Consider the following 17,674-nt stretch of genomic DNA (forward strand, 5'->3'; position numbering starts at 1 on the left):
GAACTCCTGTCTGTGGAGGCCTTTCTGGGAGACTTCCCTTTTGATGTACATATTTGTGAGGTCCTCTCTGGAAAGGGCTTTCTCTTGGTTCCCTTCAGTCAGCTTTTCTTCAAGGAGAGTCCTGAGGCCTCCCCTGGGCACACAGCACCGGGGCCCTGCTCTCAGCTGCCCAGTCTGGACCTTAGAGGTTCAGGAGCCTCCATACAGGGCCAGGTTGAGGTTGCAGGTGAGCTCTGCTGGGGGAACATGGGGGAAGGGGGCTGGCTCCATACTTAGCCTGCTCCCCTGTGCCCCAGCTTGCCTGCGGGGTGCTCTGGTTCAGCGGCTATGGCCACGTCTGGGCACAGAACGCCACAAACCTCGTCTCCTCTTTGCTGACGCTCCTGAAACAGCTGGGACCCACGGTGAGTAAGCTTTGGGGAGTCCTGGGGTAGCAGGGATCTGTTGAGGGCCTCTAGTCCCACCATCCCCAACCTCCGGATGGGGCTTCTCTGAGTTCAGGAGATACTTCCAAGCCCCTGAAGTTCTTCTGCCTGCTCCCCACCCCAGACCTGGGACGTGATTTTCAGTCTTGGTTTTGTCATCATTGCAAGAGCTGAGAACTCTGCCCCCACCACCACCACCCTGACCTGTTTTTCTGATGTTCCCCAGGCCTGGCTTGACTCTGGGACCTGGGGAGTCCCCAGTCTGCTGCTGGTCTCTCTGTCCATGGGCCTGGTCCTCGTTACCACCCTGGTAAGGCACCTCCTGAACCCAGCCTCAAGGCCGTCCTCCTCTGACCTTGAGGCCCGGATTTCTACCAGCTCACATCTGACCTACAGGCTGGACGTTCTGGGTGGGGCAAGGAGGGACACCTATCTCTTTGCACAAGTGTGCCAGCCTGGCGCAAGAACCTCCTCCTTTCTGAAAATTGGTTTGTAGTGATCTGGGCTAAGGAAAAGGGGTGAGACAGGGAGAAGGCTAGTGTAGGAACTCTGAAGCCCCACTGAGAAGGCCTGAACCAAGAAACAGAGCTGGGAGAGGGAGGGGTAGGGAGGGAGAGTGGGCACGGAGCCTCCCATTGAGGCCAGGGGCAGTGCCTTGTGGACAACTCCCAGGAGAGCAGGGCTGCTCGGGACACATTGAGGGAGTGCGGGGGTGTCAGTCCCATTTGCACTCCAGGAACACGGCGGGCAGCCAGCATGGTCCCAGATCCGTGACGCTGTATACCCCAACCAGGTGTGGCACCTCCTGAGGACACCCCCAGAGCCACCCACCCCACTGCCCCCTGAGGACAGGCGCCAGTCAGTGAGCCGCCAGCCGTCCTTCACCTACTCTGAGTGGATGGAGGAGAAAGTTGAGGATGACTTCCTGGACCTGGACCCGGTGCCCGAGACTCCTGTGTTTGATTGTGTGATGGACATCAAGCCTGAGGCCGACCCCGCCTCGCTCACCGTCAAGTCCATGGGTCTGCAGGAGAGGTGGGAGGGGTGGAGGAGGGGTGGGCTCCACGGGCCCTCGAGCTCTTAGCTCCTGATCAGAAGAGTGGATGCCTGACTCTGACTCCCGGTGCCCAGGGCAGAGCTGGCCTCATAGCTTAGCCAGTGTAGACACGTGCTCTCCAGGTCATTCATAGAGATCAAAGCGCCCCAAAACGAATGCTGAGAAATACTGTTACTGCACACGCACACATAGGTGTACACTTGTTCACACACACTCTCCCATGCTCAAGTCAGTTTGGGTGGTTTTCTTTGCTGCGGACTTGTCAGAGCCTTTAACATGTTGTGTTCATTGGAAATCAGCAAGGGGGCAGTATGTGGCATTTCCCAAAGTCACTTGATCCCAGAACTCTATTTTTTTTTTTTTACTTTTATTTTGGATTGAGGGGGTACACGTGCAGTGTTGTTACCTGAGCATATTGCATGATGCCGAGGTTTGGGGTACAAATGCTCCCATCACCCAGGTACTGAGCATAGTACCCAGCAGTTCGTTTTGCAACCCTTGCCCGCCTCTCTCCCTCCCTCCCTCCTCTAGTAGCCCTCAGTTTCTATTATTGCCATCTTTATGTCCCTGAGTACCCAGTTAGAACCCTGTTTTTATAGGGTAGCTCATAGTGTTCCACAGAGCACACTCTGAGAAGTGTAGACACCCTCTTTTCAGAGTCTAGGTGGATAAGCCAGATCACACCACATTTGAGTTACCCATGTCATGTCATGGAACGAACACTGGGTGTGGAGTCGGGAAATCTAGCTTTTTGTTTCAGCTCTGCCACCCCCTTACTGGGAAAGCCTGGACAACTCTTGGCCCTTCATGGGGACTCAGTTTCCCCTTCTGTGTAATGAGGGCCCATCCTGTCCTGTGGTCTGAGACACTGAGTGTCATAGAGTTTGCCCATTGTAGACATCCTTGTGGCCACCTTGCTCCTGGGACTCCCTCCTTCCTGACAGCTGAGGGTCCTGGCCTCTCCTGGACAATAGGTCCTTGACTCACCAGCAGCCTCATCGCAGGACTGCTGGGCCCAGGACTGCAGTGGGGAGGGTCTGGAGCCATCCTCTCGGGCCCAAGCCCTGCTTCTGTGCTTCAGGCAGGTGTCCCCTCTCTGAGCTTCCTGGGGACCACAGGGCAGAACTGCCTCCAGCGGTGATGGAGGAGAGTCCAGGGTAAGGCCATGTTGGGTTAGCTTTGGATGGAACTTTTAGAACTGGAGCTCCAAACCCCCACTAAGTTAACATCTCCACTGCAGGAGGTAGGAGATAGGGAGTCAGCCGATGCCTCGGGACTGAGATTCATGCTGCTTTGACAGGGGGTTTTGTCACACTCCCACTCCTCTTCCTTGATCCCCCCCCGTTCCCAGCTGATCACTCCCTCCCTCGTTTTTCCCCCTGAAGACCCCAGCTCATGCCCGCCCCTGTGCCTCTGAGACTCACACTGCCTTTCCTGGTCTTTCCAGGAGGGGCTCCAATGTCTCACTGACCCTGGACATGTGCACTCCGGGCTGCAACGAGGAGGGCTTTGGCTACCTCATGTCCCCACGTGAGGAGTCCGCCCGCGAGTACCTGCTCAGCGCCTCCCGTGTCCTCCAAGCAGAAGAGCTTCACGAAAAGGCCCTGGACCCTTTCCTGCTGCAGGCGGAATTCTTTGTGAGTTCCCTTGAGCCGGCTGCCCCACTGTGTGCAGACCCATGTCAACCATCCACCTACCCAGGTGGTGGAGCGTGGTGCCTGGAACTCAGCATCTGCAGTAGATTAGTATCACTTTATCATCAGCTCTCCCACCGTCTTGGGCAAGCTGCTTTCCCTCTGAGCTTCAGTTTCCTCATCTGGAGAATGGGGATGAAAATAATAGGAGTGTTCAAAGATTAAAGAGACTAGTAACATGTGCAGAGCACCCAGCCAGGTGATGGAGGTACAGTGACAAGGCGAAGTCTTTATTGCCCAGTGCTGTGCTTTGAAAGCCACAGAGAACCTTCGCTTCTAACTCTTCTGTTTTTCCACTTTCCTCCTGCCAAGCATTGTTCTTCTGCCTTTGAAATCTTTCTAGTCGCCTCCCCTCCTTATCACCCCTGGGGCCCTAGCTTAGGTCCTAATCACCTCCAACCTGGCTTCTGCAGCAGCCTCCAGCTGCCTCCTATGGGACTTTGAGGGACTCGATAAATGGCACCCCTGTCTACCTGCCTGAGTGCTCAGCCATTAAGAGCTAAGGCATAGGAGATCACAATATCACCTTTGTTGTCAATAAAATACAGGTTGGAAATGAGGCTTAGCAGGGTATAGCAAGAGTGAGCCTCCTGATACCGAGACCCAGAATTAGACGCACTTTCCACGCTCCACAGGGGTGCCGGCATATCTCGGACCTTGCCCCATGGGGTCACCCCTATAATTCTTTCCTGGCAGGAGGGCCCTGAGAGGAGGAGGAAGGAAGGGGCTGAGACTCAAAAGCTCCATTCCTCAACCAAATTCACCAGACAGGTAACTCCTCACTTCTGTGAGCAGGAAGAGGCGAGAGGCCGAGAATATCGGGGGCGAGTTCCTCCTGGTAGAAGCCAGAGGGGCACGGAAGCAGGCGCCTCCTCCCTCACAGCTCCCTTCCTTTGGCCTCCGCCCTGGGCCTATCTGGACCAGGTAGCTCTCGCCTGTGAGAAGACCTCCATCACCATCTGATCTGCTGCTCCAAGTTCTCCAGAACTTGGTACCACCTGCATACACCATCAGCACACCTCACCTGGTGTGGCCCCAGCCTCCTTTTCCAGCCTTACGTCCCATGCCCCACCCCTGCAGGGATGGTCCGCTTCAAACTGGGCCAGCCCCGCCTGTGCCTTTCTCCTGCCTGCCTTTGCTCACATCACCCACTCCAGATGCCTCTAGAAAGCCTTCCTCGACCACCCCAGCCTCAGCTCCTGCTCTGAGCTCCCACGGCCGTCATCTCCCCTTCGAGAAAGAACCACATCCTCTACCTCATTTCTAGTTCGGTGGGTCATTGTCGAGGAAGGAGCGCGGCCTGAGCACCCACTCTGGGGGCAGTTTTTCTCATGTTGTTTCTTTTGATTTTCACAACCCTGGAAAGCGTTATGATCCTCATTTTGCAAAGCCCATACCTAGTGTGTCCAAAAACAATGAAACAGTGTGAAGCTGGGTGCAGTCAGGGACTACGCTGGTGGACAGACTGGAAGGAAATGCAGAGGCAGGAGGCATGGAGAGTCATCCCAGAGGATGTCAGGAAGAGACAGACTCCGAGGTGAAGGTTTTTTTTCTTTTTTTTTTTTTTTTTTTGAGACAGAGTTTCACTCCTGTTGCCCAGGCTGGAGTGCAGTGGCGTGATCTTGTCTCACTGCCACCTCTGCCTTCTAGTTCCAAGTGATTCTCCTGCCTCGGCCTCCCTAGTAGCTGGGATTATAGGGGCCTGCCACCATGCCTGGCTAATTTTTCTATTTTTATTAGAGATGGGGTTTCAACATGTTGGCTAGGCTGATCTCAAACTACTGACTTCGTGATCCGCCTGCCTCGGCCTCCCAAAGTGCTGAGATTACAGGTGTGAGCTGCCGCGCCCAGGCAGAGGTGAACTTTAAAGGGTGGGAACAACTTGGAGAGATGAGGGTGAGGGGAGACCAGTGCCCTCAGGAGGCAGAACGTCACAAGCTCAGACCCAGAGGCATGACTGAGAACAGCAGATTAACAACAGGGGAGAAGCAGGCCTAACTGGAAGTAAAGAGAGGCCACATTCGAGAAGCCCTCACATGCCAGGAGAGAAGTTCAGACTCAGAGTTCTGGACACAGACAGTGGTTGGGACCTGCAAATACTCCCGGGATCTCAGAAAGAGGCTTCTCTCCTGCTGGAGAATCAGGGAAGACTTCTCAGAGGAGGCGGGACATGAGATGAGGATGGAGTGGGTGTTACCACAGAGCTAGCAGCGCGAACCCAGGTCCCCAAGATAGGGATGCCCAGGGGAGGAATGCTACCCAGGGAGCATGGAGGAAGGCAGCGATTGGCCAGGTCACTTTCTGTCTTTTTCTTCATTCATCAGCTATTTATTGACTATATATACCAGGCTGGCTCTCCAAAAACAACAGTCATTATAATATTTATTACGCACTCAGCATGTGCCAGGCACTGTTCTGAATGCTTCGTGAGCACTAACTCTCTTAATAGTAAATGTTTGTTGAATGAATGTGTGCACTCAAGGCAGCCCCTGGGCTAGGAGTTGGGGGCACAGCAGCCCCTGGATTCAAACATCTGTGAGGGCCCACAGCTGCTCACACCCCATGTTCTCCTTCCACAGGAAATCCCCATGAACTTTGTGGATCCCAAAGAGTACGACATCCCTGGGCTGGTGCGGAAGAACCGGTACAAAACCATACTTCCCAGTGAGTACTCGCTGCCCCCGAGGGAATGGGGGCAGGCTCAGCTTCACCTGGGGGCCCCTCACCCTGAGGAGGACCAGAAGCCCCCAGCTGGGCCTCCAGGGGTGAGGGGACACTCATGGCTAGAGGAGGTGGAACAGAGGATTGGGGTGTGCTGGCTGAAGGGAAGCGCCTCCCCGCTGAGGCCAGAGGCGAGTTCATTTCCTCACACTGCACTCTCTGGTCCTTTGCCCTGCCTGGCCATGTGTTGTGCTGAGCCCTCTAGAAACCCAGAGAGAAAGGGTGGTAATGACAGCAGCTCCTAGCCACAGTGTGGTAGCCGAAAGGTCACCTTTCATATCCTCTATCTTTTCAGAGTGGGCAGATTTTAAGGAAAGGAAGTTAAGGCTTAGAGAAGTTAAGTGGCTCACCCACAGTCCCACAGCTAGGAAGTGCAGAGCTGAATTTCAGACCTGGGCCTCTGTGATCCCAGAGTCAGGCTGTCAGGCTCTCTGTCTACACTGCGTGGAGTGTGGTCGGATTGTAAGCTCTCTAACAGGGACATCCACTCCCACAGGCGAATGAGTTGTCTCTGTCAGGGAGTGAGCTCCCTGTCACTCAGTGTATTCAAATGAGGCGGCATGAGCAGTCCCCTAGAAGGTCTGAAAGGGGTTTTCCTCCTTTGGGGGCAGTTAGACCAGGTGACCTGATGCTCCTCTTTCAGCCCTGGGGTATCATTTTCAGATAACTTTTATCAAGCTTCGATGAGCCTGCCACCTTTGCCAAGTTCTGACCCCAGGCCCTCGTTGAAAGTGAATCCCCATAAACCTACTCCAATTCAGTTTGTAGAGTAGCAAGGCTTTTAAAAAGCAGCTTTGCCATCAGCATCTCCAGCAACATGTAAGATGTCATGACTTATTTTTAACTTTTAAAATATCGACTTGTAGTTGCTATGGTTACACAGTCTCTAGGTAGTTCCGGTTAAACAAAGCGCCGTTTAAGGCCAGGATGCATTATTCAGGGATGCTCACCTCTTCCCTCATCTTGCCTTCCCCCATCCCAGCCCTACCTGGAGGGAGGGACTTGAGTATCCTAGAACCTTATACTTTGCTGGCCACTCAGAATGGCCACTGGGGGAAGGTGGGAGCAGACCAGGATTCCATGCAGTCCTCACTGCATTCCAAGAGGCTCGAGCTGCCTCCAACCATGCCCTGAGCCCAATAAAGAATTTTGTCTGTGTCCAGCAAGAATGGACCCTGTGCCTGTAGAGACTGGGTTGGGAGGCAGAGAGCAGGTGAGGCTGAGCAGCGCCTGCCTCTCAGATCCAGGACACGCTGAAGTTTGTTCTCTCATTCACTGGGCACACATTTCCTCAGCTCCTGCCCCAGGGACTGAGGATTTAGTTGTAAATACGACACAGACTCTGTGCACAAGGAGCTTCCAGCCTAGTGGGGGAGAGAGGTCTATGCACAATTACAGGCAGAGTGACCAGTAACCCACAGGCACATTGAGAACAAGATGCTGCGAGCAATTTCTCTCCCCTTCTCCGCTGTGTCCAAAGCATCAAAACAGTGCTGCCTGGCATGTGGTAGACATTCTGCACCTATTTGGGTTGTTTTAATTATTGTAGAGATGGAGGTCTTGCTCTTTTGACCAGGCTGGTCTCGAACTTCTGGCCTCAAGCTACCTTCACCTGCTTTGGCCTCCCAAAGTGCTGGGATTATAGGCATGAGCCACCATGCCGGGCTCTGTACCTATTTGAATGAATGAATGAATGAATAATATCTCTCAGATCTACATCCTCTTCTTCAGCCTCACTGCCAAATGATGCTTTTGAGATTAAGGCTTTCATGTTGCCCAATTCCAGGGGACACCATTTACATAGATTACATTGATTGACATAAGTGCCCTCTGGAGCCATGCCAGGCTGGACAGCCCTGTGATCCTTGACACTTCTTACTTGGATCATTGCAGTAAACATCTAACTGGTCTTCTGGCTCCCGGCTCCCACACTCTCCTCTCCATCGTCTACCATTGCCACCAAAATGATGCAAAACAGAAATCTAATTGTGTCATTCTCTTCCTTAAATGCCGTCATTGTTGTCACCCTTTTAATCCTCAGGTTTGAGTCCATCTTTCTTTTCTTTTTTTTTTTTTTTTTTTTTTGAGACAGAGTCTCACTCTGTTGCCCAGGCTGGAGTGCAGTGGCACAGTCTCGGCTCACTGCAACCTCTGCCTCCTGGGTTCAAGCAATTTCCGGCTAATTTTTATATTTTTAGTAGAAACAGGGTTTGACCATGTTTGGCCAGGCTGGACTCGAACTCCTGACCTCAAGTGATCCGCCCACCTCAGCCTCCCAAAGTGCTGGGCTTACAGGCATGAGCCACCATGCCCAGCCTAAATCCAGCTTTCTAAGCCTGGTTTATAAGACCCTTTTTCACCTGGATCCTCTCCAGCCTCACCTCTCACCACTCCCTACCCTGCACCGTGCATGTGAATCTGACAGAACAGCATTGCCTGCAGACAGGGAGATGGGAGATGGCCCACACAGAGCTTCCTGCCCTCCTCTGCTGCAGGTCCCCCAAAAGCCCCTTCCCGCTTACCCTCGCTCCTCTCCATCCCTGCCACCCTCTATGCCCCCTCTTCACAAGAACTGCCTCCAAATCACCTGCCAAAAACTTAGACAGTGGGGTTGGGCTAAAGAGGCAAAGCTTGTGCCCTTTACCTCCCCAATTTCTCCTACTGGGTTTAGGATACTTATTTTTATCCTTTAACCTGTGGAACTTGCAATAATGCAGTAATGACAGCAGCTGATACTTTGTGTTGGTCCTAGTTACTGGTATAAGGACTCTAGTTGTTAAAGTTAACTTCTTTACAAGATAAGCAAGGTCACTGTGGAATGACCATCCCCAGGTTACAGATAAGGCACAGGGAGATAAAGTAAATTGTGTCCATGTTGACACTGCTAGTAAGTCAGGATCAGGATTTGAACCTAGCCTCTCTGGCTCAGTGGTGTAGACTCATTAAGATGGTGTAGACCCCCCTCTACTGCCTGTGAGAGCCTCCTAATGTGCACACTGGAAGTCTTTAGTCCAGTCCTCCCTATTACAGGAAGTAAACTGAGTCCTGGACAAGTGGGCTGATGACAAAACTAAACCAGAACCCAGGACTCTGGGCCTCCAGCCAGCTTCCCCCTTAGCCCATACAACCTCAGTCTCAGCCTCTGCAGGCTGACCGAATAGTCAATGCAGGGAGGATCTAGCTGGAACAAAACAAAATCTACTTCAGGAAGAAGAGCAGGGTGGGGGCTGGGCACAGTGGCTCATGCCTATAACCCCAGCACATTGAGAGGCCGAGGTAGGAGGATCACTTGAGCCAGGAATGGGAGACCAGCCTAGTTAACATAGCAAGACCCATCTCTACCCAAAAAAATAATAATAATAATTTAGCCAGGTGCAGTGGCACATGGCTGTAGTCCTGCTTACTCAGGAGGTTGAAGCAGAAGGATCACTTGGGCCCAGGAGTTAGAGGCGGCAGCGAGCCATGATCGTGCCACTGCACTCCAGCCTGAGTGACAGAGAGAGCCCCTTTTACTATGGGATTTGACATGTGAATAAATTGAAAGGAAAAAAAAAAAACCCTTTTTGCACATGTGCACATGAGGCTAAGACCCTCCAGTCTTATTTGAGATAGGGGAGACTATCGTTTTCATCTTAGTAGCCTCCCTCAACTTTCTATTCCCACATCTTAATAGCCCTTTATATTTATAAAGCACTTTACCATTTATATAGAACTTTCACTTCTCTTTTCTCATTCGTCTTCCCAGCAGCCCAAGGAAGTAGACATCTTTGCCTCCATTTGACAGATAGGAAAACTGGGGCTTAGAAAGGCTATGTGTTTTACAAGCCTACACAGCAAGCTAATGACAGTGTATACTCAAGCTAGCTGTCTCTTGCTGTCCAAGATCTGTACAGGAATTTCCCTAGGTAATTCTATTGTTGACTTAGCTGTCTCCTCTCCAGAAACTAAGACACAGTGAATATAGGGCAACTTAAGGGGCACAGGCTAAGGATAGAGACAGAGGTGGAGACCCGGGGACACCTCTCTCTCTCTCCACCCTCCTCCTCATCCTGAGTCCTCGCCTGCAAAATGAACCATGAATGGGGGAATGTTTTGCTGCTGGACAAAGAAAGGAAGAACTGCTAAGGTCACAGAAGAAATATGGGTATCCTGGAATAGGCCAGAGAAGGTGGGCCCTGCCCCAGAGGGCCCAGCTTCCAGCCTTACTTGTCTCCTACCACCCCAGACCCTCACAGCAGAGTGTGTCTGACCTCACCAGACCCTGACGACCCTCTGAGTTCCTACATCAATGCCAACTACATCCGGGTACGTATTCTCACCCTGACAGCCTCTTGCTGAAGGGGAGGCTTGAGTCGATGGGATCCATCCTTCAGCCTTGTCCCTATACAAGTCTGACTCATGCCAGCTTCTGGGAAGAGCCTGAGTGTGGGGATGGGGTCCCGGGAGCACTGCCTCTGACCCTGACAGCCTGGTCTTGGCTGGCCGCAGGGCTATGGTGGGGAGGAGAAGGTGTACATCGCCACTCAGGGACCCATCGTCAGCACGGTCGCCGACTTCTGGCGCATGGTGTGGCAGGAGCACACGCCCATCATTGTCATGATCACCAACATCGAGGAGATGAACGAGGTAGGGACCCCCGTCCCCATTCTGAGTGCCTGCTACATTGCACCCTACACTAAGTGTCTTATTCTCAGATTAATCTTTATGACAATCTCACAAGGTTGGCGGTGTTCACTCTGCTGCCAAGATGAGGAGATGTGAGGCTTGGTGAGGTTAAGTCATTTGCCCCCGGCTTCACAGATAGAGGCATGCCTGGAGGTGGTCTTTCCACTTCCGATGCCTGTGACCTTAAACACAGCACTCTGCTGCCTCCCAGCCTGCCGGGACAGATGTTGGCTACTCCTGTACTCCTGGCCCATTTAACTGAATCTCCATGAAAGTCTTTCAGATGGTAGCACTTCTGTTTTCCAGAGGAAGAAACGGAGGCTCAGGAAGGGGACGTAGCTTATAGAGTTTGCAGCTGAGATTTGAACCCAACACTCTGTAGCAGCAACCCTGTTGCCCTTGTGTATCTCTCCGCTGAAGTGCTGGGGAGAGTGTGGGAAGGGAACAGGATTGTGTGGCAGCCTGATCTGGGCCCCTGCAGAAATGCACCGAGTATTGGCCAGAGGAGCAGGTGGTGTACGACGATGTTGAGATCACTGTGCAGAAAGTCATTCACACGGAGGATTACCGGCTGCGACTCATCTCCCTCAAGGTGAGGCCTGGGGCAGGGCTGGGCGAAGCTGAGGATGAGTGTAGGGGCTTAACTGGGGACTCCACAGAGAACAGGTCCCCAAAGTCCACTGTAACTGACCTAAAAGCCAGTGTCACTCCCAGATTTTCTGATAATTAGGGATAAGTGAGAGGTGAAGGACTTGGGGGCCAGAGGTAGAATCAAACCCCTGGCATTTCCCAGTCCTCAGTTGTATTTCGTGCTGATGGGCTCCTCTCTCTTTCTACTCTGTCATTCATAATGCCTTCTAGCTATGCTTCAAATGTACCCAAGGCCAGGACTGTCTGGACGAGGGGACTTCAGCAGCCTCCAGCACTGTCCTTATAATTGAGGGTTCATCATGACTTTGAGATCCTCCCTAGAAAGATCTCTTCACCTGGGATGCTGGGCTTCTGGCCTGTAGTGCCCAATCTGTCCACAAGAGGGCAGGCACTCTTTGCTGCTTTGGAGTTGTACAGGGAGGCTGTGGTTACAGAAAACAGGAAGAAAAAGGAAGACACACAAAATATGAGCAATACAAAACAGCCCAGAAGAGTGGGGGAAGGTATCCTCCCACCCTGAAGTTGTGCTTCTTCCAGGATCAGCATAATAGAGGAGACTGTTCCTTTGAAATCGGGATTAGTGGATTCCGCTTGTGAGAAATAAGACCCATGTTTAGGGAAGGCTGGAAGAGGCGAGCCAGGCACCAGGAAGCTGATGCCCTATCCAGGAGCAGCCAAGGAGGTTCATTGATGCTGACAGCCACAGGGGTTACTGAGCACAAGACCAGAGACTTGGCCCTCTGGCTGCTCCCTCTCCCACTGGATAGGGGCTAGGTAGGGTATCGAAGCATCTCAGCCCCCAAGAGCAGTGCCCCCCGCCAATCAGCTCTAAGATCCAGGTCTTGTTGGAGGGCATGAAGGGCCCGGAAGTCAAGAGCAGAGGTAGTGGTCGCTGTCACAGCCAGGTAACCCAGGACCTGAGCAAATGGCTTCCTGAGGATAGAAATTCCACAGAAAGACAGGCTGAGATGAGGCAGGGCTGCTCACCTTCTCAGTGCCATGGAGATGATGAGGGAAGAACCAGGTCTTCTTGGCGTTTGAGGGAATTTACTTTTGTCCATAAGACATTACAAATACCTGGCCTGAGCTTGGTTCTGGGTTGGGTACTGTGAACACAGAGCTTCCCAAAGCTTGGACTCTTTCCTCGAGAAGCATGTATAAGATGGTCAGTACTGAGCTAGAGATAGGTAGAATATAGGATATGTATATCATATGTTAAATTGGATGAATATAGGATATATATCATATATGTATATATGATATACACATCCTATATATACCTATATATAATATATAAAATATAAATATATAAAATACATAATATATAAAATATATATAATACATTATATATAAAATATAAATATATATATAGGTGTGTATGTATATATATATATATATGTATAAAAGAAGGACACTCCCAGCTAATGTGCTCAGGGAGGGCCTCCTGTAAGTGGTGGTGCCAAATGGGATCTTGAAGGATAAGTAAGAGTTGACCAGGGGCAAACAAGTCAGGAGAGCATTCCCAGTGAGAAAAAAATAAAACAAAGGACATGGAAGATGGAACACTTGTGTGCATGTGTGTGTGCACATGTGTTTGTGTGTGCTGCTGAGATTTTACCTACAAACCTTTCTGAGTGTGGGAGCATTGAGTACAAGTACACAGGAGCAGGAGGTGTGTCTGGAAGGGCAGGCCCTGTAGCAGTTGTCTTCCTAGCCAGGCGAAGGACTGAGAAGAGTAGGTCTTATTCTGAGAGCAGTGAGAGACATTGAAGGATGTTGTGGTCTGCTCAGGCTGCTATAACAAAATACCATAGACCAGGGAGCTTGTAAGCAACAGGTTTATTTTTCACAGTTCTGGAGGCTGGGAAGTCCAAGATCAAGGCACCAGGACCCTGGTGAGGACCCACTTCCAGGGTCATGTCCTCACATGGCAGAAGGAGTGCAAGATCATTGGGGCCCCTTTTGTAAGAGCACTGATCCCATTTGTGGGGGCTCCGTTCTCATGACTTAATCACCTCAGAGGCCCTCCCTTCAAATACCACCATATTGGGGTTTGGTTACAACATGTGAACTTAGGGGGACACACACATTCAGTCCAAAGCCATGTGTTTTCAGCAGGAGAGCAGCATGTCCAGAAGTGTGTTGTACACAGACTATTTTGATTCTGTGGATCTGAGACAGTTGGGGATGAGGCAGAAATCTCCCACACTCGAGCAGTGATAAAGGTCAAGGTGGCAGTAAAGCGGGGAGTGTGAAGAGCTGGTAAAACTTACAGCACTAATTGGAGCACTAAGATAGAGGCGAGTCACGCAGGCGAGGCACAGCAAGAGGAGAAGAAGAGTCCTGGGGCTGGGTTATGTGACAAAGGGATGTCTGGGGGACCATTTGTTAAGATAAGGAGCCCCGGAGACAGTAATAAATTGGAGAAGGGGCTCTTGGCCCCTCTTGGACGATCCTGAAGTTGTTGGGGCAGGACCAAAGACAAGATCCACGCCAACACCACTGACCAACCCCCAAAACCGAGCTGGCTTTGGGTCTCTGTCTGGTGCCACTGGGCAGTATGGCCTAGATGGAAGGGTTAAGGGGTTCCACTCTCCGTTTGCTTCCTGTGTTCTTCTTCCTCCCATCCCATCTCTATCTCTGGGCTGGTTTGTGAGCTGAAGGAGTTCACACATACCTGGGGTGGGCCTCTGTCTCCTCGACAGAGTGGGACTGAGGAGCGAGGCCTGAAGCATTACTGGTTCACATCCTGGCCCGACCAGAAGACCCCAGACCGGGCCCCCCCACTCCTGCACCTGGTGCGGGAGGTGGAGGAGGCAACCCAGCAGGAGGGGCCCCACTGTGCCCCCATCATCGTCCACTGCAGGTGGGTCCTCCCAGCCAGCCACTGGAGCGGGGCAGCCCCCCACTCGCTGGGCTGCCCTGCCCCTCACCCCACCGGTCCCCTCGGCCCTCAGTGCAGGGATCGGGAGGACCGGCTGCTTCATTGCCACCAGCATCTGCTGCCAGCAGCTGCGGCAGGAGGGTGTGGTGGACATCCTGAAGACCACGTGCCAGCTCCGTCAGGACAGGTCAGCCCATGGGTAGGGGCTGGGCACACAGGGGAGCTAGAGCCTCGAGGGGGTAGAGGGAGAGACCCACATGTGCATGGGGGGGCGAGGGGCAGATGGAAAACACTGGCATGGACTGATGGGCAGACAAGGAGTAGCGAGGACAGCTGGGTAGAGAGGCAGGATCCAGACAGTGGGGGGCCGGATGAAGAGGGAAGAAAAGCAGAGCTGGTGGACAAAAGGACAGAGGCTGAGAGGCTGAAAGCAGTAGGACATGTCATCTGTGTCCCTGATAGGAAGGGGCAGAGGGTAATGGTTGGCAAGGGTTGGTCTCTCCAAGATGCACAAGGACAAGGCCTGGCAAGTGATGGCTACTCCGTGGCTTTTGAGGCACCCTCCCACAGCCCATCCCTCCACGACCCTGCCCCCACTGTGCATCTCTGCCGGGCAGGGGCGGCATGATCCAGACATGTGAGCAGTACCAGTTTGTGCACCACGTCATGAGCCTCTACGAAAAGCAGCTGTCCCAGCAGTCCCCAGAATGACTGCGCTTCTCCTGCAAGGTTCTCTGGGCACTGCCCCGCCTGAGTCTCGGCCCTCACCCAGGGCCCCGCCTTGGGTCCTGGGCCTGCTCCCCGCTTCCTCCCCTTCAGTCAGCTCCCTCTGTCCTCTCTGTCAGCCTGGCCTGGCCCCTACCCTCCAGCATTGCTCTTCCTACTGTACATATTGAGGAGTGGGGGCAGGGTCGGGGAGGGACATGCCAGGCCGGGCCTGGGGCCCCAGGGCCTGATCCACACCACACAGACCCTGGGCCCCAGTTTTTAACGATGGTTCCATCAATACCTGATCCAGAATGTTTCCGTGCCACACTCTGTGTCCTGCTGCAGTGTGTTCTGTCTGTCTGTCCATCTCTGCTGTCTGTACCGGACACTGTGTCTCCTCGGCCAGGAAGGGGTAATGAGCTCCAGCCCCTAAGCAACCTGGGCGGACTTGCCTGCCTCGGCCTCACCCGCACTTCTCCCAAAAGGCAGATGACTGGGAGTTAGGCATGGGGAGCTCCGGAGGGTTACCAGAGTTCCAGCTGAGGGAGAGGTCTCTAGGTTGGAGTGGGCATCACAGCCAGGGTGGCCTCTGGGTGTCAGATGCCCTCAGGAGGGTGCCCAACCTGTGAGGCACTGGCGAGGAAGGGGCAGATGGGGCGTGGAGAACCCAGAGGATCTGGGCCCTGTTGGGGAGGGGAGCTCAAGGTTTGGGTGGGGACTCAGCCCCAGATCTGTGTGAGACATTTTTCGTGTCACTGTGGGAAAGCCTTCCCAGAAGTCTCACTGCGTGTCGCTCTGCGTGTGTTCCCATGTCCATGCGTGTGTTGAGAGCCCACCAGGAGGGCATGCATGACTCTGGCAACATGTGTTATCTTGGAGCCACGTGTTTTTATTGCTGACTTTAAATATTTATCCCACGGCAGACAGAGACATTTGGTGTCTTTTTATAATTCGCTCGTGGTCATTGAATAGAGCAATAAACGGAGCATTTTGAGCAAAACTAACCACCTGGGTCTGTGTGATTTGCCTCTCCCCTCCACTGCCTGCCTTCCTGTACCTGGGTCTTTGTGCCCCTCCCCAGCATGAGCACACAGAGAGCTTGGCCCTTCTGCTCACTGGAGCCCCTTGTGGAGACTGGGAGTATGGAGCGAGTCCAAATTTGTAAAGCCAAACTGGGAACATTCTGCAGGATTCTCACACAGCCTCAGCCCCTGGCCCTGACAGATGCTCTGGGCCAGGTGTGGAGCCTCAAGGACAGGTGTGGAAGGCTTCCAAGGAAGGCACAGTGGCTGGCAGATCACCAATTCCAACAGATGTGCCAGAGAAGCCAAGGCTAGAGCAAGTAGACATTCAGGTCACATCCAGGCCCCTTCCTGTTGGCCAAACACTTATCCCATGTGGGCTCCACAGGTCCCAACAGCAGCTGCAGCCCAGTAATTTCCCTTGTAAGGCCTGGGCTCAGAGTAGCTTCTCCCAAGGGGCCCAGGGAATCTGCGTGTGGGCTGAGATCCTGAGCCATCCTGGACACTCCTGCTCTATTCTTGTCCCCTGCCCCCCTGGGATGGAGCAAAAGTAGCCATGATGCCACTGCTGGCAGGTGGGGGTCACCCCAGGGCAGAAGGAGGGGTCCAGAGCAAGGGTGCTGACCAACAAGTCCTTACAAGATGCCAGAACCTTGGGTGGGATCCAGGGTCCAGGCATGTGGGGTGTGCTACAGATGATGAGAGAACAGGGTGGGCTGGACACGGTGGCTCACACCTGTAATCCCAGCACTTTGGGAGGCTGAGGGGGGCAGATCATGAGGTCAGGAGTTCGAGACCAGCCTGACCAACATGGTGATAACCCCATCTCTACTAAAAATACAAAAATTAGCCAGGCATATGGTGGTGCACGCCTGTAATCCCAGCTACTCAGGAGGCTGAGACAGGAGAATTGCTTGAACCTGGGAGGTGGAGGTTGCAGTAAGCCGAGATTGCACTACTGCATCCAGCCTGGGTGACAGAGAGAGACTCTCTCAGAAGAAAAAAAGAAAACAGGTGGCTGAAGCAGCCCAGATGGAAGTCCTTGAGAAGAGGTGGCCATACTCTCCGGTCACCCTCAAGAGCAGAGACCTCCCCACAACCCCTAGAGGATGGGCCCTGCTACTCTTCTACCCAGAATAGGGAGATGGGGCTGTTGAAGTGGGAAGAAGAAGGAGAGCTAACATTTCCCTGTCCTTCCCCAGGGTGGCCTTGTAAAGATACTCAGGCTGTGTATGAACCACACATAGCAGTGCAACATGAATGGCACCCCCTGGATTTGTGTAGCAAAGCAGCAGATCCCAGAGGCCCTCCCCAGTTCACCCCGTCCCAGTCCCTGGAAAATACAGACCTGTTGCTTTGCTCCCTGAGCCCTGCTGGACTATGCATGCACATGTACCTGAGTGTGTGCCTGTGCACACACACTATCCTGAGCCCCTCAGCTCAGAGAGGTCCCCAGCAGCAATGAGAGCCAAAACCTGTACCACAAGGGAACAGAAAAAGTACCCCTGGACTGCCACCCTCAGCCTCCTTCCTGCCTGGCCTTCAGTGTTTCCCCCAGCCTGGATCCAGCTTTGTTTCCCACCTCCCTTCTCCACTGCCCTCCTCCTTACCCCCTCCCCCGCACAACCAAGCAGTGTGCCATCTAGCTGAGACAGCTGCAGAGCCTGAGTAAGGAATCACCCCCAGGGGGCCAGACATTTAAGGAACAGATGACACTGGTAGCCTCACTGTTGGGGCAAAGGAAGAAGGAGACGGGCCACCGTACAGTCCAGGCACTAGCTGAGCCTCCAAAGCCGTGGACATAGCGTTCGAATTTTGGGAGGGACTGGTCAGTGCTGAAGGTAAGT

General features: G+C 53.1%; 1 protein-coding gene across 1 annotated transcript in view; it reads left to right on the plus strand.

The window, feature by feature from the left end:
* Nucleotides 1-15,809, plus strand: part of PTPN5 (protein tyrosine phosphatase non-receptor type 5) — a 39,110-nt gene extending 23,301 nt beyond the window's left edge. The window contains exons 4-14 of the mRNA XM_033207116.1: nt 297-404; nt 652-735; nt 1,219-1,460; nt 2,930-3,119; nt 5,756-5,840; nt 10,123-10,202; nt 10,386-10,523; nt 11,044-11,154; nt 13,919-14,079; nt 14,171-14,284; nt 14,715-15,809. Coding sequence (XP_033063007.1) covers nt 297-404; nt 652-735; nt 1,219-1,460; nt 2,930-3,119; nt 5,756-5,840; nt 10,123-10,202; nt 10,386-10,523; nt 11,044-11,154; nt 13,919-14,079; nt 14,171-14,284; nt 14,715-14,808 — 1,407 coding nt within the window. The 3' untranslated portion in view covers nt 14,809-15,809. The remainder of the gene's footprint in view (nt 1-296; nt 405-651; nt 736-1,218; nt 1,461-2,929; nt 3,120-5,755; nt 5,841-10,122; nt 10,203-10,385; nt 10,524-11,043; nt 11,155-13,918; nt 14,080-14,170; nt 14,285-14,714) is intronic.
* Nucleotides 15,810-17,674: the final 1,865 nt, after the last annotated feature.

The sequence above is a fragment of the Trachypithecus francoisi genome, unplaced genomic scaffold (assembly GCF_009764315.1).
Source record: "Trachypithecus francoisi isolate TF-2019V2 unplaced genomic scaffold, Tfra_2.0 Lachesis_group8, whole genome shotgun sequence".
Taxonomy (NCBI): domain Eukaryota; kingdom Metazoa; phylum Chordata; class Mammalia; order Primates; family Cercopithecidae; genus Trachypithecus; species Trachypithecus francoisi.